General features: G+C 44.3%; 1 protein-coding gene across 2 annotated transcripts; it reads left to right on the top strand.

Moving 5' to 3' along the window:
• The first annotated feature begins 10067 nt into the window (after nt 1-10067).
• On the top strand, nt 10068-24419 carry LOC139414365 (fidgetin-like protein 2). 2 transcript variants are annotated; one of them, XR_011634875.1, is made up of 3 exons: nt 10080-10158; nt 10736-10847; nt 11259-12145. XR_011634875.1 is itself a non-coding variant. In XM_071162283.1 (2 exons), the coding sequence occupies exon 2, from the start codon at nt 22082-22084 to the stop codon at nt 23195-23197; it is 1116 nt and encodes a 371-aa protein (XP_071018384.1). In that variant the 5' UTR covers nt 10068-10158; nt 22071-22081; the 3' UTR covers nt 23198-24419. The 2 variants fall into 2 exon arrangements, 1 of the variants encoding a protein (XP_071018384.1); XM_071162283.1 differs by lacking the exons at nt 10736-10847; nt 11259-12145 and adding an exon at nt 22071-24419 and having other exon boundaries at nt 10068-10158.
• The last annotated feature ends 770 nt before the right edge of the window (nt 24420-25189 follow it).

Below are 25189 nucleotides of genomic sequence, written 5' to 3'. Positions count from 1 at the left end.
TTTAGAAGTGCGGTCTTTATTGTATTACTTATAGTTAATGCCTTCTTCGGTGTGTTTTGGTGTGCTTATCAATGCCCAAGCTCCTGCCTTGAGCCAATCAGTGTAATTTTGTAAATGCCAGATCTCTATGGCAAGACGCATAATTCACCCAAGTTTTGTAAAAATGTAGCCAGTGCTGTCTGAGATATCGCACGTGACTCACATACGGAGACAGATCGACAGTGCCATCACTGATTTCATTGTGGGTTAAGTAAAAAAAATGTAATCAGTCAAAATTAAGGGGATGATGACAATCTTTGCAAGAGGGAGGGAATCTGATTTCATTGGTCTTCATCTCGCTGTTCAGTCATTTCATTCAGGGTTAACCTAAATTCACGTAAACTCGTACATCGCCTTGGTCCGTGCAATTGCCCTTATTTTTGCGCCCCAAAAACGTAATACTTCCAGATCAACTGTAATGTCAATGCCATTGTAAAGCACAATTTCTCCCCTTTCCAACATAATCAATTACATGACCTAAACGCTGCTTGTTTCTGCATAATTCAAGCAGGCAATGAGCTCCGTCGGGTCTTTTTAAAAATTGCGGGTGGGGAAGCAAAACTAATGCGTGATAGTGAGAAGGAGAGATGTGTGGGAAAATTGCCTTTTTTCACTCGATCTGTCCAATTTATCACCTTATCCCCTCTAAAATGTAAATAAAACACTATAAATAGTTTATATAATGTGTCATTACATACCTATTTGAAGGTTTGTGTCGAATTTGAATCGGGTTTTTAGGGCGGTGCTAAAGTGATCTTAGAAGTTAACAGCAGCTTTGAGAATGATGATCGCATGCAATGATGACAAAAAAAATGACTAGGTATCCCGCTTACCCCTGTCATTGTCCATTTCTTGTTTTTAAAGGATGAGAGAAGTGCTACACCTGGTGGAGAGAGATTGTAAGACAGAAATAGTTGCTTTATGCGTGCTGAACGTTACGACATAACATGTCTAGATGTAAAGGAGGAACTTTTCTCCAATACTATAGAGCCGTTACCATGTTGATCAACGCTTGAATAGAAACCTAATTCACACCCCTGATTTTGAAGTCAACACAGTCGCTGCAGTCCCATTAGTTTTCTTTGTAGCCTCGTTTAATGTTGCGGTTGCACACATTTGTACGGAATGGGTGAGTTTACATTAGTGGAGTTAGCGTGCTCTGGAGCCAGTTAGTTCTGAATAATTTGTTGCCATAGACATTTACCTGGGTAAAAGGCGAGACACTTTCGTATGACCGGTTATCCCGAGTTGAACTTAGAGTTACCTCGCTATCTTCTCAAACCTGCTTTGTAGGATACCCCTCGGACTATTCTCTTCATTTTCCTTCAGAAATTGCCGCCATTGTTGATAAGGCAAAACCAAAACAAATGATCTATCCCCCCACCCCACCCGACTTCACTCTAACAGAGGCAGCTCTCAGGCCCTCCCCTCCATCAATCTCTGTCATAAATCCATCAGAGGCAGAGATAGGAAACTGCTGAATACAGCTTTGTCAGCAATTAATCTAACCTCCATTACCAGGTTCTGAATATTGTGTTCACCTAACCAGGGAACAACGAGCCACTCAAACACCCAGCCCCAGGGTGTGTTTGTGTGTGCGTGTGAAAAAAACATTTGGAAACAACATCCTATCCTGATCTAACACATACCTCCATTCTTCTCTTGTTCATTCTCCAAACCTTGTTTTTATGATCTGGTCTGTCATCTATCTGGCTCTCTCAGGAAACCCCATCAACACTGGTCTTTCTCTTAGAAGCTCAAAGGATCAACAGGAAGAGGAAGCAGGATTTGTCTCAGTTCCATTTTGATTCAGCCAATTCCTAAATCCCTTAATGCTAATATATGGCATTAATCAAAATTGCATTGGAATGTGAATTGATCTCGTGAATTGAAATGGAATTTAGCACAACAAACAGGGAGGTGAATGGAGCTGTGACTATTCTGTATTGATCCATGAATATACTGTATTAGCAGTGGACAGGCAGGCTGATAGACTGTCATGTTCTCTACTGGAGGGTTGCGTAATGTGACAATCACCCAGACAGCTCTGCCGTTTAACCTTGGATTACCACCATACACTATGGCCAGCTAATTGATGATCTGTGGTTGAGGAGAGAAGAACACAAGTGTGTATATGTGTGTATGTGTATATATGTTTGTGTGTGGTGTGCGTATGCGTGCGTGCGTGTGCATGCGTGCGTGTGTGCGTGCATGTGTGTGCTCATGTGCCCTAGTGAGTGTGTGTTTATGTTTGACAGAAAGTATAAGAGCGCTGACAGCGTTTCTGAGAGACAATGCCCAGCTCAGCAAACACTTTTCCTGTTCTGTGTCCAAAGCTTTCCTGTCTCTGTTTTTGTTGCTCTCTTTCTCTGTCAGTGAAATTCAGCATCCAATTTAGTGGAAAGGATTGACGACTTTTCATGTGGTTAGCAAACAAACACACTTCACTCTGGCTCTTTATATTTCTTTCCCTCATTTTGACACACACAGATGCACACGTGTACACATTTAGATAACTAAATAAAAAATCTGACATTATTTTTTCACTGGAATTTGGTTGTGCTTATCAAGGTTGATAGCAAAATTACAACACATTGGAAATGCAACAAAATTCTATCTGTCTTTTTGAGCGGGTGAATAAAGTTTGAAATATAATTTATCAACGTTTCAACCAAATATTACCCAGATTTCCACTTTTAAATGACATGGTGTGCCCAGTTGGGAGGCAGGCTGCTGGACTGTCATGTTCTCTACTGGAGGGTTGTGTTATTGACAATCATCCAGACAGCTCTGCCATTTAAACTTGGGTTACCACCATACACTATGGCCAGATAATTGATTATCTGTAGTTGAGGAGAGAAAGGACACAAGTGTGTTTGTGTATGTGTGTGCACAAAATCTTGCTTCCAATCACCTCGTGTAGAGAGCCTGTGGCTCAAGCCATAGTGGGACATATCCTTGACTCACTGTTTCAGATTACCGCAAATACCCCCCTCTCCGTGATGGGGGCTGAGTTTATTGGGACTGGGATAGTCTCCCAGCCAGTGCTCAGCTGCCACGGCCAGAATTAGAGTGACAAACAGCTGAGCCTCTCGGAGGTATGGTAATGTGACATATCCCACCCACAGGGTGACAGAAACTAGGATGGGGTTACTGCCCTGAATCACAAGCAGCACACGTGTGTCCATGTCATGTGTGTTTGTGTCCTTATGTGCTATTTGAGTGTGTTTGTGAGCATGAGAGACAGCCACAGGCACCATATTGAGGTGTAAGGAGAATGTTCTCTATCTCGTGGACCTGGTTTGAAAACCTGCTGACGGAAGTCTTTTCTTCATCTGTCAGTACCTCGTAGTGGCCTTTGTCCTACTGACCTGGTTTATGATACACACAGTTGTGTGGGGATATCTCGCTGAATGTCATGACATGAGAGACACTATCTGGAGGGCTTTTATGTTATGAAAAGCATTATTGGTGAGGAGTTTACATTGTATCTTCTTAGCAAACCGTGTCTGTTACGTATTTGTCCCTTGCTGAAAGGAAAAACAGCTTCCCCAACACATTTGTGATTGTTTCAAGCCATTGTTCCTGGTCTGCAGAACAACAACAGTGAGTCTGTTTTTCAGTGTCAGTCAGCAGAGCAGGTAAAGAAGAACGAGCTGAGCACTAGCCATTACTCCTCTGGGTCGTCACCACCACCATTACTACTAGTACCACTACTACCACTACCACTAATATTACCACTACTACTACTACTACCACCAGTACTTCTACTACTACCACCACTACCACTACTACTACTACTACCACTACCACTACTACAACTACTACCACTACTACTACTACAACTACTACCACTACTACTACCACTACCAACATTACTACTACTACCACTACTACTACTGCTACTACCACCATTACTACTACTACTACTACCACTACTACTACTATTACTACCACTACCACTACTACTACTAACACTACCACTACTAGCATTACTACTACCACTACTACCACTACTACTACTACCACTATTACCACCCCTACTACTACTACTACCATTACTACCACTACTACTCCTACTACCACTACTACCACTACCATCACTTCCACTACTACTAATACCACCACTACCACTACTACAACTACTACCACCATTATTACTACTACCACTACCACTACCACTACCACTACTACCACTACCACCATTACTACTGCTACTACCACTACTACTACTACTACTACTACTACTACTACCACTACTACCACTACTACTATTATCACTACTACTACAACTACTACCACTACTACCACTACTACTACTACCACCACTACTACCACTACTACTACTACTACTACTACCACCACCATTACTATTGCTACTACCACTACTACTACTACTACCACCACCATTACTACTACTACTACTACCACTACTACTACTATTACTACCACTACCACTACTACTACTAACACTACCACTACTAGCATTACTACTACCACTACTACCACTACTACTACTAACACTACCACTACTAGCATTACTACTACCACTACTACCACTACTACTACTACCACTATTACCACCCCTACTACTACTACTACCATTACTACCACTACTACTCCTACTACCACTACTACCACTACCATCACTTCCACTACTACTAATACCACCACTACCACTACTACAACTACTACCACCATTATTACTACTACCACTACCACTACCACTACCACTACTACCACTACCACCATTACTACTGCTACTACCACTACTACTACTACTACTACTACTACTACTACCACTACTACCACTACTACTATTATCACTACTACTACAACTACTACCACTACTACCACTACTACTACTACCACCACTACTACCACTACTACTACTACTACTACTACCACCACCATTACTATTGCTACTACCACTACTACTACTACTACCACCACCATTACTACTACTACTACTACTACTACTACTACTACCACTACCACTACTACAACTACTACCACTACTACTACTACAACTACTACTACCACTACATTACTACTACTACTACTACTACTACTACCAACATTACTACTACTACCACTACTACTACTATTACTACCACTACCACTACTACTACTAACACTACCACTACTAGCATTACTACTACCACTACTACCACTACTACTACTACCACTATTACCACCCCTACTACTACTACTACCATTACTACCACTACTACCACTACTACTCCTACTACCACTACTACCACTACCATCACTTCCACTACTACTAATACCACCACTACCACTAACACTACTACCACACTACCAATAACACTACTACCACTACCACTACGACCACCACTTCTACCACTACCACCACTGCCACTACTACCAATACCACCACTACCACTACTACTACCACTACTACCAATACCACTACCACTACTACCACTACTACCACCTCTACTACTCACATTTTGACCTCAAAACAGTGCTTGTGGCAGGTTAGCATTTTCCATCATTAATCTTGTTCTGGAGGCAGTGGTCACTAGCACAGCCACAAAGTAATAAAATCTGTTTTAAACCTAAGCTTAACCTTAACTACACTGCTAACCCTTAAGACCATGAATACTTACAAAGGACAAGACTAATGACAATAAACAGCAACCTGCGTGTGTGTGTGTGTGTGTGTGTGTGTGTGTGTGTGTGTGTGTGTGTGTGTGTGTGTGTGTGTGTGTGTGTGTGTGTGTGTGTGTGTGTATGTGTGTGTGTGTGTGTGTGTGTGTGTGTGTGTGTGTGTGTGTGTGTGTGTGTGTGTGTGTGGAATGCCATCCAGGACCTCTATATCAGGCGGTGTCAGAGGAAGGAACGGAAAATTGTCAAAGACCCCAGCCACAGACTGTTCACTCTACTACCACACAGCAAGTGGTACCGGAGCACCAAGTCTGGGTCCAAAATGCTCCTGAAAAGCTTCTATCCACAACTGCTGAACAGTTAATCAAATGGCTACCTGGACTATTTGCACTGACTATGCACACTCACTGGACTCTATCCACACACTCACACATACTTACACTGACTCTCCAACACCCACACACACGCATGTTGACGTCACACACACATACTTTTATACAATTCACATATGCTGCTGCTACTCTGTTTATTATCTATCCTGATTGCCTAGTCAGTGTTACCCCTACCTACAGCGCATTCGGAAAGTATTCAGTCCCCTTCCCTTTTTCCACATTTTGTTATGTTACAGCCTTATTCTAAAATTGATTAAATATTTTTTTTGCCTCATCAATCTACACACAATACCCTACAATGACAAAGGGAAAACAGGTTTTAAAAGACAGAGATACCTTATTTATATACGTATTCAGACCCTTTGCTATGAGACTCGAAATTGAGCTCAGGTGCATCCTGTTTCCATTGATCTTCCTTGAGATGTTCTACTCTACCATAAAGGCCTGATTGGTGGAGTGCTGCAGAGATGGTTGTCCTTCTGGAAGTTTCTCCCATCTCCACAGAGAAACTCTAGAGCTCTGTCAGAGTCACTATCGGGTTCTTGGTCACCTCCCTGACCAAGGCCCTTCTCCCTGATTGCTCAGTTAGGCCGAGCCGGCCAGCTCTAGGGAGAGTCTTTTTGGTTTCAAACTTCTTCCATTTAAGAATGATGGAAGCCACTTTGTTCTTGGGGACCTTCAATGCTGCAGACATTTTTTGGTACCTTTCCCCAGATCTGTGCCTCGATACAATCTTGTCTCAGAGCTCTACGGATAATTCCTTCGACCTCATGTTTTTTTGCTCTGACATGCACTGTCAACTGTGGCATATAGACAGATGTGTGCCTTTCCAAATCATGTCCATTCAATTGAATTTACCACAGGTGCACTCCAATCAAGTTGATTTACCTTATTTCCATAAGTATTCAGACCCTTTGCTATGTATGCATTCTGTTTCCATTGATCATCCTTGAGATGTTTCTACAACTTGATTGGACATGATTTGGAAAGTCACACAGCTGTCTATATAAGGTTCCACAGTTGACAGTGTATCCTATAAAAGTTTGTGAGGGTTTTAGGGGCCAAGCCAAATTTGTTCAGCCTCCTGTGACCACACTGTCTGTGTGGGTGGACCATTTCAGATCGTCAGTGATGTGTACGCTGAGGAACTTGAAGCTTTCTACCTTCTCCACTGCAGTCCCGTCAATGTTCTCCACTGCTGTTTCCTGAAGTCCACAATCAGCTCCTTTGTTTTGTTGACGTTGGGTGAGAGGTTATTTTCCTGGCCCCACTCTCCCAGGGCCTTCACCTCTTCGATGTAGGCTGTCTCATCATTGTTGGTAATCAGGCCTACTGCTGTTGTGTTGTCCGCAAACTTGATGATTGAGTTTGAGGCGTGCGTGTCCACTCAGTCATGGGTGAACAGGGAGTACAGGAGCAGGCAGAGCACGCACCCTTGTGGGGACTGTGTTGAGTATTTGCAAAGTGGAGGTGTTGTTTCCTACCTTTACCACCTGGTGGCGGCCCGTCAGGAAGTCTAGGACCCAGTTGCACAGGGCGAGGTTCAGACACATGGCCCCAAGCTTAGTGATGAGCTTGGAGGGTACTATGGTGTTGCAGGTTGCGCTATAGTCAATGAACAGTATTCTTACATAGGTATCTTATCCCGATGGGATAGGGCAGTGTGCAGTGCAAATTGAAGTGGGTCTAGGGTGTCAGGTAAGGTGATATAATTCTTAACTAGCCTCTCAAAGCACTCATGATGACAGAAGTGAGTCATTTAGTTGTAACGAATTTCGTTGGTGGAAGAAGGAGTAGACCAAAGCACAGCATGGTACGTGTTCATGATGCCTTTAATAAACTGAACACTGAATACAAACTAACAAAAAATTAAGGAAAACCGAAACAGTCCCGTATGGTGAAAACACTGAAACGGAAAATAACCACCCACAACTCAAAATGGGAAAACAATGGCTAAACCTGGTCTTAACTTCCAACGTCCATCCCCCTCCACGTCACTTCGCCAACCACCAGGATGCCCGGCATCAGAACATTCCAGGCATTCCCGTGATTGGCAGATAGCAGGTTGATTGGCATGTCGGGTACTGGTAAGTACAACACAACCAACTAATAGCCTAACACCTGACACTGTGCGGGTCGCTACAGTAAGAAATAACCAAATACTGCAAAGTGGCTTAGGAGCTAGAAGCAGAGCTGCCTTATCTGTCAAAGCCATCTTACTGATAAGATAAGGTATTTCTGTTTATTATTTTTAATACATTTGCATTTTTTTGTCATTATGGGTTATTGTGTGTAGATTGCTGAGGATTTTTACAATTTTATCCATTTTAGAATAAGGCTGTAACGTAACAAAATGTAGAAAAAGTCAAGGGGTCTGAATACTTTCCAAAGTATTCAGACCCCTACATATTACCTCAATTACCTCAAATACCTCGTACCCCTGCACATTGACGCGGTACTGGTACTCCTTGTGTATAGCAACGTTATTGTTACCTATTCTGTTACTATTTTCTATGTATGTTCGCTAACTTTCTTACTTTTTAACCCTGCATTGTTGGGAAAGGGCTGGTAAGTAAGCATTTCACGGCAAGTTCTACACCTGTTGTATTCAGCACATGTGAAAAATACGATTTGATTTGAGGAGTGCATGAGTGTGTCCGGCCTACTCCACAACTCAGACCTACAGCTGTGTTTTATTGCGTGTGTGCATGCTTGCACGTGTTTGTGTGCGCATACGTGCTGGGGGATGGAGTGTCAGGTATTAAGTATTTTTGGCATGGTGACTTATTTCAATGTTCTAATCAATGGGAATCATTAACAATAACTCAACTTCCTATATGAGCGCGGAAGGAGAGAATTCAGCATCTTTCAGATGTCTGTGTGCGTGTGTGCATGAATGTACGTATGATGAATGTGTGTTCAATACTCAGTGTACCAGTCACACAATCAGAAAAACACAAATCCTCTCTCTATCTCTCAATTAAATTAAATTCAATTACAATTCAAGGGCTTTATTGGCATGGGAAAGATAAGTTAACATTGCCAAAGCAAGTGAAGTAGATAATTAACAAAAGTGAAATAAGCAATACAAATTTACAGTAAACATTACACTCACAGAAGTTCCAAAAGAATAAAGACATTTCAAATGCAATATTATGTATATATACAGAGTTGTAGCAATGTGCAAATTGTTAAAAGTACAAAAGGGAAAATAAATAAACATAAATATGGGTTGTATTTACAATGGTGTTTGTTCTTCACTGGTTGCCCTTTTCTTGTGACAACAGGTCACAAATATTGCTGCTGTAATGGCACACTGTGGTATTTCACCCAGTAGATATGGGAGTTTATCAAAATTGGGTTTGTTTTCAAAGTCTTTGTGGATCTGTGTAATCTGAGGGAAATACTTGTCTCTAATATGGTCATACATTTGGCAGCAGTTTAGGAAGTGCAGCTCAGTTTCCACCTCATTTTGTGGACAATGTGCACAATGTGCACATGTCTTCTCTTGAGAGCCAGGTCTGCCTACGGTGGCCTTTCTCAATAGCAAGGCTATGCTCACTGAGTCTGTACATAGTTAAGCTTTCCTTAAGTTTGGGTCGGACACAGTGGTCAGGTATTCTGCCACTGTGTACTCTCTGTTTAGGGCCAAATAGCATTTTTGTTAATTACTTCCAATGTGTCAAGTAATTATATTTTTGTTTTCTCATGATTTGGTTGAGTCTAATTGGGGTCTCCCTCTCTCACACACACTCACACACACACACACACACACACACACACACACACACACAATCCGCAGGGGAATACAGGCTCCTCTCTGACACGTCATGATTGGTCACTTTTTGCCTCTCTCCCTTCCTGCTTAAATAGTTTTTAACAAAAGAGAGGGATGGAGAGGGGGAGGGGATGAGTGGATGGGGGAGGGGATGTATGTGCTGCTCTGTTGTCACTAGGGGAGCGAGAGGGAGGGGTAGAGTATGAGAGCAGAGAAGGATAGAGTCCCAGAAGTGGAAAAACACTGCCTTACTGTGTGGGTCAATCTATTGGCTTCCAGATAGAACCCATCATATCAAGGAAATACAAGCATGAGCAGGTAGGACTAGATTTTATTTTAGAGCATTTCCTCCTTTCCTTCTGTTTCTTTCATCTTCCTTCTTTATTTCTCTCCCATACCAACAGATTCTTTATCCTTCTTGTTTGTCTTATCACGCTGTGCTCTCCACATTCCTCCTCTTTTCTGCTTTTCTCTTCTCTCACTCCCGTAACCGGTTTTGTGTTGTCACTTTATTTCTTCCCCTCTAAACCTGCTGTTGAATTAAGATAGCTTTCTCCTCTCATACAAATATTCAAAATGATTCTCAATCTTTATTGACATTTTTTTTTTCTCTACCATCTCACTGGGTACATACTGGTTGAATCAACGTTGTTTCCAACCAACATGGAATAAACGTTGAATTGATGTCAGTGCCCAGTGGGATGTGTCTATTATGTAAATGTTGATCATCTCATATACTCCCAAACTCCTCAGATATCTTTATATTTTTATCCTGCTTCCTGTATTTTTGCTTTGTATGGGAATAACACATCTGCATTCTTCAACACTTGACAAAGTACAAAGTTCTGATTGCTGTTGTTGGTGCGTGTGTGTAACTGTGCTTGTGTGTGAGGAGGCGTTGGTGGGTGCAGAGAATTGGAAAGTCTTCAGTCTTTTTTCTTCTGATGGTGGTGTTGCTGTTTTGCAATCAGAGGGCAGAAGCTTTTCCCTTCCTTTCCGAGCATCTGGTAACACACACACACACACACACAGCACTATATGTTGTTTGGTTTAAATTGTGCACGTGCCTTTCATGAAGAGTACGCCCATTCATGTTAGCTCCAATAATATACCTAATGTGTACAAAAATACTCATGTTTTTCCAGTGTTTTTGTTTTAGATTTCTCTCAATTACATTAATCCTTTCCGTCATAGTAATTATGCATTAGTAGTTTTTTACATTAATTTGACATGCTAGTGAGTTAGTGAGTGAGGGAGCATTAATGTGCTCAAAGATGAGAATAAGTGTTTGCATTTGGGTCACTTCAATGTGAATATACAACCAGTGAGTGAATGCAGCTTTTTGATGTGATTACATACATAGGTGTGTATTGTATTTCTCCAGCGCTGTCTAACTCCCTGCTCTCTCTCCTTGGCAGTCATCAGTGTGTAGGAGTAGTGGAGGTTACTGAGGCTAGCCATGGAGTGGTGTATGATAACAAATACTGACAGACCCACTCAGAGAGCCAGCAGCAGCGCGGGACCAGCCAGCAGCAGAATGTGTAACGTGTGTCCCCCCCTCCCACCAACTCTGAGTGGACTCAGTACTCTCCTCTTTACCAGGGAGCAGGGCAGCAAGATGCCCAGTCCTGTCAATCCCTACAAAAAGAGCTTGGTTGCTCCCCTTCCCTCTCTGTTCTTTCTTTCTCTCAATGAAAGGCCACTATTAAAACAACAATGATCTTCCTGTCCAATGTATTGGGGGTAGAGAATATCCTATTTATCCTCTCTCCTCCATGTGAGTGAGGTGTGCTGGTACAGTCAGGCTGGGACTGGCAATGTCACAGTGAGCAGTCCCACCTCATTATGTATTTTATGCCCTGTGTCCATTCACAGATGGTCAAATTAGCCCTGCCCCCCTGGACTTTGCCACCGTACCCTTTCCTATCTCCTGGTGTAAAACTATACCAATTCATGGATTGCCTCTGTGGACATTATTATTTTGGATGTTATTCATTTTACATACTTAATAGGACACAAAAAGTCTGGTATTTTTGTGTGTGATGCATTCCCATAAATGGGTGTGTATTGTTGGTGAAAGCTGGGTAGATTGTTACGCTTCAATATGCGTGTGTGCTTTGCATGAGGGATCTCTAAGCCAAGCTAATGAATATGCTCATATTGACTGAGGTTATTGATTAGGAGAAGGTTTAACAGGATTACCACTCCAACATGATTGAAATAATGCATTAGGGACACACCTTACCTACCTCTGTGTGCTAGCAGGACTCCTGCTAAGCTAAGAGAAAGATACTATTTTCACAAATTGTATTTTTTGGTTCTTTGAAAAGAAAGAGTGAGTTGTGTGAACACACATGACTTGTGTCTTGTCTGAAATGAGTTTGCCTAGCGTACATCTGCAACATTCCTGTTTTTTAAAGACTCACACACACAGTTGTCATAATTAGGAGTGTGTGATCTAAACGTGGTAGTGAATAGCTTGTGTGGCCCGTAGGTAAACAGCCCAGGGTGAAGTGGTTCTGTGAATGAGAGTCAGGTCGTTAGTGACGGGGTGTCAATGAGCATTAATTAAACTGGTGTGTAGGGATTCACACACACACACACACACACACACACACACACACACACACACACACACACACACACACACACACACACACACACACACACACACACACACACACACACACACACACACACAGGAACGCATGCTCGCACACACACTTTCTCTCACTCTCTCTGCATCTCTCTCTCTCTGTCAGACACACACACAAAGGTGCACATCAGGCCAACATAGTGTTCATGACAGCTCGTTAAGCAAATTTGAGTCCAGCTCATTTAAGGTCCTCATTAGGTGGTAAAGGCTTATATTGCCCTGGCCTGCAATGATGTAGAGTCTGTAACCAACAGCAAGATCAGAGAGACCGTTTAGTCATTCAACACAGGAGGCATGGAGAAACAGAAAAAGAGAACTATCTATATATATATATATATATATATGAGAGAGAGAGAGAGAGAGAGAGAGAGAGAGAGAGAGAGAGAGAGAGAGAGAGAGAGAGAGAGGGAGAGAGAGAGATAGAGAAAGAGGGAGAGAGAGGGAGAGAGAGAGAGGGAGAGAGAGAGAGGGGGAAAAAAAGGGCAGATGGTCAGGAGGAGGGACTGGTCAGCTGCAGGCTGATATATGAGTGGACACAATGAGCAGAGAGGCCAGGCAGCTCCGGCCACATGTGTGGGTGAGCCGAAAGAGACAGGGTGTGGGGGAGGGGTGGCCTAAACCACACAGGCATGGATGGACACACCGAGGGAGAGGGGGGGCACAGAAGAGGTGTAGCGGGAAAGAGAGAATAGAAGAGAGAACAAGAACCCTGTTTAACCAAAACCAATGTTCAAAGTAAAACAGCTTTCACACACTTTGCTGCTCCAGTATGACAGGCTAACTTTGAGCTTTTCAGGCAGTAGCTGTGCGAGCCAACTTCAAATAATCAAATGCATGCATGTTATATTTTAAGAGGACCTGATGGCATGTCAATTGACATCACTGTGGCCCTATGGAAGATATGCCCTGCTAAAAAACCCAGGATAGATGGGGTAAGGGGAGAGGGGAAGAAAAGAAGTGACACACCAGTAGCTTCTTCTCTGACGGGCTTGATTGGCCTGTAAAGTATCTAGTGTTTGTGGGCCATGCATCCAATGCTTATACAGTACATAACATACAGTTTCAGTGTCTGTGGTGTTTTTAGTATGAATCTAAGGTAGTTTGTGTGTATTGTATGGATCTTTGTGGCCATAGTGGTCCACTGGTTGAATCAACGTTGTTTCTACGTCATTTCAATGAAATCTGGAATAGACAATCAATTGATATCTGTGCCCAGTGGCGAGTGGTTGTTGGGGGGTGGGCGGTCCACAGAGTCCTCACGGGCGTCCCTGTATATTAATGTCCCATTGGTCCTCTGATGCGTTCCGTATTGATCCAACCAATGGCTTGAATTAGTACTGATGAATACAAATCACCCAATAATGAGTGACCAGCTGATAGAGTGTGATTAATCAGGGCCCTAAACAAACATATATATTTTTTTTTGCTGTCCTCTCATCTCTCTCGGTCTCTCTCTTGCGTGAGGATATGTGCTGTGTAAATATGTCTCAGGTTGAATTCCAGACATTCCAACAACCTGAGTAATCTGCAGGATGACTGGGATTCTCTCTCACTCTGGCCGCTCGGCCGGCCTGCACGTCACACTCAAACTTTACATCCTGATCTTTACGACCGGCACAGACCTATCTGTGTATCTCAGTCAAACACAACACATTAACACAGGTCAACTATCTCAGCCACAGTGTACAGTACCAGTCAAATGTTTGGACACACCTATTCATTCAAGGGTTTTTCTTTATTTGAATTATTTTCTACATTGTAGCATAATAGTGAAGACATCAAAATGAAATAACACCTATGGAATCATGTAGTAACCAAAAAAAAGTGTTAAACAAATCAAAATATATTTTAGATTTTAGATTCTTCAAAGTAGCCACCCTTGGCCTTGATGACAGCTTTGCACACTCTTGGCATTCTCTCAACCAGCTTCATGAGGAATGCTTTTCCAACCGTCTTGAAGGAGTTCCTACATATGCTGAGCACTTGTTGTCTGCTGTTCCTTCACTCTGCGGTCCAACTCATCCCAACCATCTCAATTGGGTTAAGGTTGGGTGATTGTGTAGGCCAGGTCATCTGATGCAGCACTCCATTACTCTCCTTCTTGGTCAAATAGCCCTTACACAGCCTGGAGGTGTGTTTTGGGTCATTGTCCTGTTGAAAAACACATGATAGTCCCACTAAGCTCAAACTAGATGGGATGGCGTATCGCTGCAGAATGCTGTGGTTAAGTGTGCCTTGAATTCTAAATAAAACACAGACTGTGTCACCAGCAAAGCACCATCACACCTCCTCCATGTTTCACGGTGGGAACCACACATGCGGAGATCATCCGTTCACCTACTCTGCGTCTCACAAAGACACAGCGGTTGGAACCAAAAATATCAAATTTGGACTCCTCAGACCAAAGGACAGATTTCTACTGGTCTAATGTCCATTGCTTGTGTTTCTTGGCCCAAGCAAGTCTCTTCTTCTTCTTGGTGTCCTTTAGTAGTGGTTTCTTTGCAGCAATTCAACCATGAATTTGACCACTAGGGCTCCCGAGTGGCGCAGCAGTCTAAGGCACTGCATCACAGTGCAAGAGGCGTCGCTACATTCTCTGGTTTGAATCCAGGCTGTATTACATCCAGCCACGATTGGGAGTCCCATAGGGCGGCGCACAATTGGCCCAGCGTTGCCCGGGTTTGGCAGGGGTAGGCCATCATTGTTAATAAGAATTTGTTCTTAACTGACTTGCCTAGTTAAATAAAAGTTAAAATAATAATAATAAAGTCCTGATTCACAGTCTCCTCTGAACAGTTGATGTTGAGTTGTGTCTGTTACTTTAACTCTGTGAAGCATTTATTTGGGCTGCAATTTCTGAGGCTGGTAAACGCTACTGAACTTATCCTCTGCATTAGAGGTAACTCTGGGTCTTCCTTTCCTGTGGCGGTCCTTATGAGAGCCAGTTTCATCATGGTGCTTGATGGCTTTTGCGACTGCACTTGAAGAAACTTTCAAAGTTTTTGACATTTTCCACATTGACTGACCTTCATGTCTTAAAGTAATGATGGACTGTCATTTCTCTTTGCTTATTTGAGCTGTTCTTTCCATAATATGGACTTGGTCTTTTACCAAATAGGGCTATGTTCTGTATACCACCCCTACCTTGTCACAACACAACTGATTGGCTCAAACGCATTAAGAAGGAAAGAAATTCCACAAATTAACTTTTAACAAGGCACACCTGTTAATTGCAAATGCATTCCAGGTGACTACCTCATGAAGCTGGTTGAGAGAATGCCAAGAGTGTGCAAAGCTGTGATCAAGGCAAAGGGTGGCTACTTTGAAGAATCTCAAATATAAAATATATTTTGATATGTTTAACACTTTTTTGGTTACTACATGATTCCATATGTGTTATTTCATAGTTTTGATGTCTTCACTATTATTCCACACTGTAGAAAATAGTAACAATAAAGAAAAGCCCTTGAATGAGTAGGTGTGTCCAAACATTTTACTGGTACTGAATGTATGTTCGCATGTCTGTGTATGTGTGTGTATGTGTGCATGTGTGCATATGTGTGTTTGTGTGTCCAGCAAGTGTTGAAGTCTTTGTTTAATATTTACTGAGTAATAGCGATGTTGGAGTGGTCAGGCTACCTACCATAAGGGCAGTTTTCTTCCCCCCCCCAAAATCCCAGGTCCATGTGCCCCTCCCCCCGCCTTTCTCTCTCCACTATTCGTCTGATTAACCCTTAATTGCTAATACTGACCCTGCAGTGGACCGCTACCAAGAGGGGGAAAGAATTCACACCAGCAGCTCTTCTGCTCATATCGATCATGTGCATGTACATAACTCTGGCCCATAGGTTGAATGATCAGATTCTTTCATTTAGATTAGAACCATTATCTTATTCGGAATAAGAGTGTGTGTAGATTGTTGAAAAGGTTGAACATCTAAAAATGAGGAACATCATCAGTGGGTTTGGTCTCTCCAGTCTTAGTGATTTGTGGTGTTATGAGTTCTAGAGAACACAAACCTGAACAGCACATATGTCTGTGCTGGCTGTGGAATGGTCATTTGCACACTGGTCATCGTTGGTGATTGACGGCAGGTATAGGGAGAGAGAGAGACCGAGAGTGAGCGAGACAGAGAGAGAGAGCAGAAGCTAAATCCTCTCTCTACCCGGCTATGTAATTAGGACCAGTCCAGCGAGACTAAGCTGCTCTCTCACTGACTGGCTGCAGTGGAGTGGAGTGGAGTGGAGGTGGGAGGGGGGGTCAGAGCTTCGGACAGAGTGGATGGTGTTGAAAGCTGGACTAGGAGGGGAGGCACATACTAGCCATCCTCTGATTGGATTGATCAAGCTCTTGTTTACAAGCCCCCTGGTCCCTGTTTGTTGCTCAGGCACACACACATGCACAATATGCCTGTTTTACTGGCCCCCTGGTCCCATGAGGTGTGTTGGATCCATGTGAGGGCCTGGGGTGTAGAGTTAGCCTTGACCCCCGGGGAGCAGATGGAGGCTGGTGTGTGTGTGTGTGTGTGTGTGTGTGTGTGTGTGTGTGTGTGTGTGTGTGTGTGTGTGTGTGTGTGAGTGACAGGGAGAGTGTGTGCATGTGTGGTGGAAGAACAGGGGGGGCTGTAACTCTATCTCACTTCCTCCAGGTCTCAGATTTCAGGAGCCACTACTCATTACACACACACACACACACACACACACACACACACACGTCTTGTAAACTGTCAGTACTGCTGGTGGATATATGGGGCTGGTCTGTGTTAGTGAGATGTTTGAGTTATAGGATCTACTGTCAGACAATAGGGTCCCCGTGGCTTTGTTAGGGGACGTGGGGAGACAATAGGAGCTGAGGGACAGGCTGGACACAGAGAGAGAAGGTTCCTCTGCTCAAAACAGCTGTTTCTGTTTGGGGTCCCCACGACAGTGTCCGCACGTACGCCACACGGATACATACACACAAACACACTCAGTCAACTCTCATTTGCACAACATGTTAGATCCATCCACACACTCAAAACATTAGGTTAGGGTCAGGGTTAGGGTCTGGGTTAGGGTCAGGGTCAGGGTCTGGGTTAGGGCCTGGGTTAGGGTCTGGGTTAGGGTCAGGGTTAGGTTCTGGGTTAGGGTTAGGGTCTGGGTTAGGGTCTGGGTTAGGGTCTGGGTTAGGGTCAGGGTTAGGGTCAGGGTTAGGGTCTGGGTTAGGGTCTGGGTTAGGGTCTGGGTTAGGGTTAGGGTCTGGGTTAGGGTCTGGGTTATGGTCAGGGTTAGGGTCTGGGTTATGGTCAGGGTTAGGGTCTGGGTTAGGGTCTGGGTTAGGGTCTGGGTTAGGGTTAGGGTCTGGGTTAGGGTTAGGGTCTGGGTTATGGTCTGGGTTAGGGTCTGGGTTAGGGTCTGGGTCTGGGTTAGGGTCTGGGTCTGGGTTAGGGTCTGGGTTAGGGTCTGGGTTAGGGTCTGGGTTAGGGTTAGGGTCTGGGTTAGGGTCTGGGTTAGGGTTAGGGTCTGGGTTAGGGTCTGGGTTAGGGTCTGGGTCTGGGTTAGGGTCTGGGTTAGGGTCTTTGTTAGGGTTAGGGTCTGGGTTAGGGTCTGGGTTAGGGTCTGGGTTAGGGTCAGGGTTAGGGTCTGGGTTAGGGTCTGGGTTAGGGTCTGGGTTAGGGTTAGGGTCAGGTCTAAACGTCGGAACTGCATTGTTGGTTAAGGGCTTGCAAGTAAGCACGGTAAAGTCTGCACTTGTTGTATTCGGCACATGTGACAAATAAAGTTCGATTTGATTATAGAACCAGAGTTTAGTAAACGGTTAGAATCATGCAATGCACACAAGTAGCACTATTTGGAACCAGTGTCTTGAAACAATGTTGCACTACAGTATAAGTCACTGTTTCACACTTCTGACATCATTCAATCAATCATGAGATACTATAGCGCAAATCCTAATTTCAGATATGCGTACATAATTTCAAACTTTCGAACAAACCTCCCATTGAATATTTCAAACATGCGTAAAGCATCCTATTTACGCACATTTAAATATCAATAGGAGGTTTGTTCGAAAGTTTGAAATTATGTACGCATATCTGAAATTAGGATTTACGCTATAGTATCTCATGATTGAGAACACATTTTGTCTCCTCCATGTTTTGTATGATCACCCAGAGTGAAGTTTCAACGCCCTTCAAAATGATTTTGAAGACTTACAACATCACAAACAATAAGAATATGGTTCCAACAACAGGACAGCAATAGATGATGAGAAACAAAAAACACACATACTTAATGATTAAAAAGCCATTAGAAAGTGGGCCCTCCTCCTCCATACCCTCCTCCCCATACATCCTCTGCTACAGATGGCTGTGTTATATACTCACTGTTTTCCCTCATCCTTCCTGGAATCTCCTCACCCTCCTTTATGAATCACAACTACTGTAAGCATAGACATGTGCGTGCACACAAACACACAACTACTGTAAGCATAGACATGTGCGTGCACACAAACACACAACTATTGTATGCATGCGCAAACAAATCACATACACGCACTAGCTTTGCATCTCCTAATCCATAATTGTGTTGTTGTGATGGTCTCCAGTCCAGTCTGATCCTGATTCCCGACTTCATTCAGCCTTCAGACAGTTTGAGTGTAGATTTGGTTTACAGAACATAGATTAAGCCTGGTACAGTAGAAAATGTCTCATCTTGATTAGAGATTGCTCCCATCTCAGTGAGAATTACTCAGACTGTGTGTGTTTGTGTATATCCCCATGCACAGCATGTGCATGTGTGGGTCAGTCTGTGTCTCGGAGAGTGTGTATGTGTATAGGTGTGTTTCCCTTGAAGTCACTTTGTGTAAGCCTTTGTATGTACACCCTAGTATACTGTAGATGTGTCCGTGTGGATTGTGTTTATTCTTTCCCTCGACTTAACCCTGATCCAACACAGACTCTCAAAACCAGGTCAGCTGGTCGGGAGCTTCAATACTGAACAAAGCTCCGTCGCTAAAGAGTGTGTATTTGTGTGCGCATACTTTTGTGGGAGTGCAATGTTTGAGCGCGGCTTTATCGACTGTACCAGAAATGGTGTGTTTGTTGTAGAGCTGGGGACGGGGACAATCCCATGACTGTCTGGAATTCCCTGGAGCACAGAGACATTTCCAGGGGGGATTGGGACTTGGCTCCCTGTGAGTGCGGGATTTAGTCACACATTGACCAGGACCAACAGAAGGGCCGCTAAACGACCCACATGTTGATCCCTAAATTATACGATCACAGTCCCATAATTCCATTCATCCAATCCTGAGATCCCAGTCATCTAGCCCCTCCCCAGCCAAGTTCCAATCCCCCATGTAAATGTGTCTGTAATCCAGGTAATTCCAGCCAGTCATTGGACTGTCGCTGTCCACAGCTCAACAACAAACACACTACTTCTGGCACAGTCGATAAAGCAGTGTTCAAACATTGTACTCCCACAAATGTATGGGCACACAAGAACACTGTTTAGTGTATGGAGAGAGCAGACAGTCAGATGTAGGCACCAGACGCTACAGAGTTGTAGTGTAAACAAACTCAACACTGAGCTCATAAACGCTCACCTCCACGCAACAGACTAGCATAGTGGAGACTGGTAAAGCATGTGAACAACCATATGTTTCTCTTTGCTCCCTCTCTCCCCCTCTCTCTCTGTCTCCACCTTTCTCTCTCTCTTTCCCCTCTTTCCCTCCCCCTCTCTCTCAGTTCTGTTGTAGTCCTTCTGGCCCAGGCTCAAAGGGTCAGGACAGTTTAATAATACTCTGCAATGCCTGGAATGTCAGCCTAATGCCTGCTCAAAGACACGCAGCCTGCAAAGCCAATCAAAATGGTTGATCACTGCACCAATGGAACACACTGCACTAATGTGCGTGTGTGAGTGTGTATGCGGTTGTTTGTATGTGTGTGTGTGTGTGTGTGTGTGTGTGTGTGTGTGTGTGTGTGTGTGTGTGTGTGTGTGTGTGTGTGTGTGTGTGTCTGTTGGTGTTAGACTGAGTAGAGTGGGGGTCTCACACACAGAGCACCGTACAGATGGACAACAATGATCCCAGTGAGAGAGCAGGACAGAGGGGAGCGGGGCGGCTGATAGGGGCTTATCGCCCTGGAGACCAGGCCAGGGGCTGTGTTGTTCATGACGATTAGGCATGGAGGAGCTCAGAGCACAAGGTACCCACCGCGGGTAGAACTGTAGGAGCAGCGTGGGGCACTGGGGAGAAGAGGGATTGCTAAGCAAAAACATGATAATGGGCTCTGCTGGTCAGCGGGACTGTGATGTTTTTTATAAAATCTTATTTTCTTGGGTTTTCAAGTGAGAAAGAAGTCAATCTCCATGAAACCTTGAGTAAAGTGGAACTTTGTTGTATTTTATCTTGTTTAAACTCAATCTATTTGCATTTAGTTAGTGTATTACCAGTGTGGTATGGTTGTCTGAACAACCTGAATAATTTGCAGTTATCTCTGCTCTAAAACTGGACTGATGGGTTTTGTATTTATTATGAATCTCCATTCGTTCCTGCCAAGGCAGCAGCTACTCTTTCTGGGGTCCAGCAACATCAAGGCAGTTATATACAATTTAAAAAATGATATGACATTACATTTCATAACACTTTCACAACATATTAAGTGTGTTCCCTCAGGCCACTACTCTACTACCACATATCTACAATACAAAATCCATGTGTACGTGTGTAGAGTGTGTGTCTTGTCATGTGTATGTGTAGGTGTGTCTGTACCTGTGTGTGTGTCTCTTCACAGTCCCCGCTGTTCCATAAGGTGTATTTTCATCTGTTTTTTTTAAATCTGATTCTACTACATCAGTTACATTATGTGGAATAGAGTTCCATGTAACCATGGCTCTATGTAGTACTGTGGAATAGAGATCCATGTAACCATGGCTCTATGTAGTACTGTGGAATAGAGTTCCATGTAACCATGGCTCTATGTAGTACTGTGGAATAGAGTTCCATGTAACCATGGCTCTATGTAGTACTGTGGAATAGAGTTCCATGTAACCATGGCTCTATGTAGTACTGTGGAATAGAGTTCCATGTCTCTATGTAGTACTGTGGAATAGAGTTCCATGTAACCATGGCTCTATGTAGTACTGTGGAATAGAGTTCCATGTAACCATGGCTCTATGTAGTACTGTGGAATAGAGTTCCATGTAACCATGGCTCTATGTAGTACTGTGCGCCTCCCATAGTCTGCTGTTGACTCGGGGATTGTGAAGAGACCTTTGGTGGCATGTCTTGTGGGGTATGAATGGGTGTCCAAACTGTGTGCTAGTAGTTTAACCAGACACCTTGGTGCATTCAGCATGTCAACACTTCTTACAAAAACAAGTAGTGATGAAGTCAATCTCTCCTCCACTTTGAGCCATGAGAGATTTACATGCATATTATTAATGTTAAATCTCCATGTACATTTAAGGGTCAGCCGTGATGCCCTGTTCTGAGCCAATTGTAATTTTCCAAGGTCGCTCTTTGTGGCACCTGACAAAATGTAATACGCGGTGAATAACCATGCTCTCCCTGTCATCTCTCTGTGGTTCTGTAGGTCTGTTGAAGATGCACTGGTCTCCGGAGCACGCGGCCCCCCTGTCCCAGTGGCCTGAGCAGCATCTGGATGTGTCTTCCACCACTTCCCCTCCCTCCGCCCACAAACACGACTCACGTGGTTACACCACTGCAGCCGGATACCCCTGGGCCAGCGATGACATCTCTGCCCTCACCGCCTCTTCCTTGTTAAAACGCTATGCCGAAAAGTACTCAGGCCTGGAGCTGCCCTACGAAAGGCCTGCCCCAGGGGCTTACTCAGAGCCTGGGGCCTTCCTGAAGAGTGAGACTGAGCCCTGGGCCCTGGAGTGTTACCCTGCGCTGGAGGCCCTGGCAGCAGGGGCCAAAGTGGGATCAGCATCAGTGGGCCTCCCTGGCACGGGCAGTGTGACGGTGGTGAACAGTAACTTGACCTCTGACCCTGGGTATAGTGGTGGTGGCTCCTGTAATGCCCCCCCCTCTCAGGACTACCCCCTCTCCTACAACAGCACCTACCTCTCCTCAGGATACTGCCTCCAACCCGGCTCAGCACTTCCCCCAGCCTCTCTGCAAACCACCCCCACCCTGGTGTCCAGCTACAACCCTACCAACCCTGTATACAACTACCCGCCAGGCTGCTACCCCCACCTCCAGACCAGCCTGGCAGCCAGTTACAGCCACAGCCACCCCAGTGCCTCCTACCTCCCCTCTGGCCTGAGCACCCCTACCCCCCTGACCCCCCGGTCCACCATGGCGGGGGGCAGCTATGGCTACCCCAGTCACAGCCTAGGGGCCAGCTCTGAGACAGGAGGGCCGCTGAAACGCAAGGCCTTTGAGATGGCGGAAGAGGGGGAGGAGGGAGGAGAAGGAGACGGCTCGCGGTACAGGAAGTTCGTAAACGGTCACAGCAAGAGCCACGGCAATAGTCACGGCAACGACTACAACATAGCGGGCTCAGAAGTCCAGGCCTACAAGCCCGGCAAGCCTCTGGTGTCGCCTCCTTATGTTGGCCAGGGCGAGTACAGCCCCTCCTCAGGCCTAGGTGGGGAGAGTGGGGGAGGAGGGGAACATGGCTTTCCCCATCAGAGGCTGGCCATGAAGATGCCTGTGTCACATGCACGATCTGAGGACCCAACTGGAGGACGCTAGATCAGGCACTTGAAAGGAAAACTCTCTGGGGGTCCTTCGGTTTTATTGGCATTTAAAAACCAAGTAGAGTACTTACTCTGACAAAAACTGGGGGAAAATAATAATTGGATTTTGCAATGAGAGGTCATGTGATCTAACCTGGAAGGAGAGAAAATGGCAAATGACTTGAATCCACCTCCTATCTTATATCATTTTCATTCTTAGATTTTCTCCAAAGAGTCAAGGGTCACTTTGTCCTGTATGGGTGTGGTGAGGTGGTGTGAGGACAGAGGGAGGGATCTAGATGGATAGGGCTAAATCAGGCAGTCTGAATGGATTACCGACTGCTTCTCTCAGGATCCTATTTATTTCCCAATCTGCTACTTTGGCAGACAGTGACATTGCAATGTTGTTGTTTTGAGGAGTTGCTCTCTTAATTGGAGTGGCCACTTGATATGGAAAGGACGTTTGACTCTATTACCTCCTACAGCACCATAAGAATCATAACCTTTCAGACCAAAAAGTAGAGAAGAAGAACATAATTGATGTGATGTACTTTAATAACTTGACACCACGAGCACAATGACAGCTCTTCTGAGGCTTGGTGCCTCTATACAACTCGCTTTGAAACGAATGTCCCCCTCTCCCCCCTCCCCTTTTCCCTGTTTTCTTTTGACAGTTTTTCTATGTTATTTCTCCCTCTTTCTCTACCTCTCATCACTACATTTTCATCATGTTTTCCCTTCCCTGCTTTTTCTCAGTTTGTTTCACTCACTCTTTTTATTTTTCTGTTAAAGCTGCAATATGTAACTTTTTGGGCAACCTGACCAAATTCACATAGAAATGTGAGTTATAGATATGTTATGCTCATCGAAAGCAAGCCTAAGAAGCAGTAGATCTATTCTATGTGCTCTATTTCTATGCTTACCGGTCTTTCGTTTTTGCTTCTTTTACTTTCGGTTTTGTACACCAGCTTTAAACAGCTGAAAATACAATAGCTTTGGTTATTGAAAATATATTTCACAGCAGTTTAGATGGTACAATGATTCTCTACACTATGCATTGCTTATTTTGTCAAAAACTGAAATTAGGTGAACTATTGTTCATTATGCACTGTTACATGCAGCTCTATCAATACATTGAAATACTTAAACCTGCAGAAAGAGATACTTAAACCTGCAGAAAGAGATACTTGTAGAAACATACTTGAGAGAGAGAATTTTAACTACAGCATATAAACTCAGCAAAAAAAGAAAGTCCTCTCACGGTACTTGTGTAAATATTTATATGAACATAAGATTCAACAACTGAGACATACACTCAATCAGTTCCACAGACATGTGACTAACAGAAATGTAATAATGTGTCCCTGAGCAAAGGGGGGGGGGGGGGGGGGGTCAAAATCAAAAGTAACAGTAAGTATCTGGTGTGGCCACCAGCTGCATTAAATACTGCAGTGCATCTCCTCCTCATGGACTGCACCAGATTTGCCAGATCCAGGCTCTTCGCTGGCCATGGCAGAACACTGACATTACTGTCTTGCAGGAAATCACGCACAGAACGAGCAGTATGGATGGTGGCATTATCATGCTGGAGGGTCATGGATGAGCCTGCAGGAAGGGTACCACGAGGGAGGAGGATGTCTTCCCTGTAACGCACAGCGTTGAGATTGCCTGCATTGACAACAAGCTCAGTCCGATGATGCTTGACACACCACCCCAGACCATGACGGACACTCCACCTCCAAATCGATCCCGCTCCGGAGTACAGGCCTCGGTGTAATGCTTATTCCTTCGACGATAAACGCAAATTCGATTACAGGCCTACAAGCCCTCAGTCCTGCCTCTCTCAGCCTATTACGGACAGTCTGAGCACTGATGGAGGGATTGTGCATTCCTAGTGTAACTCGGACAGTTGTTCTTGCCATCCTTTACCTGTCCCGCAGGGGTTATGTTCGTACCGATCGCGTGCAGGTATTGTTACACGCGGTCTGCCACTGCGAGGATGATCAGC

The sequence above is a fragment of the Oncorhynchus clarkii genome, chromosome 7 (assembly GCF_045791955.1).
Source record: "Oncorhynchus clarkii lewisi isolate Uvic-CL-2024 chromosome 7, UVic_Ocla_1.0, whole genome shotgun sequence".
In the NCBI taxonomy this organism is placed as follows: domain Eukaryota; kingdom Metazoa; phylum Chordata; class Actinopteri; order Salmoniformes; family Salmonidae; genus Oncorhynchus; species Oncorhynchus clarkii.
The sequence above is the reverse complement of the archived record's forward strand: the minus strand, read 5'-3'. Positions and strand labels throughout refer to the sequence as shown.

Coding starts and splice junctions, on each gene's coding strand:
- LOC139414365 (XM_071162283.1), top strand. CDS start 22,082: ATGCACTGGTCTCCGGAGCACGCGGCCCCCCTGTCCCAGTGGCCTGAG.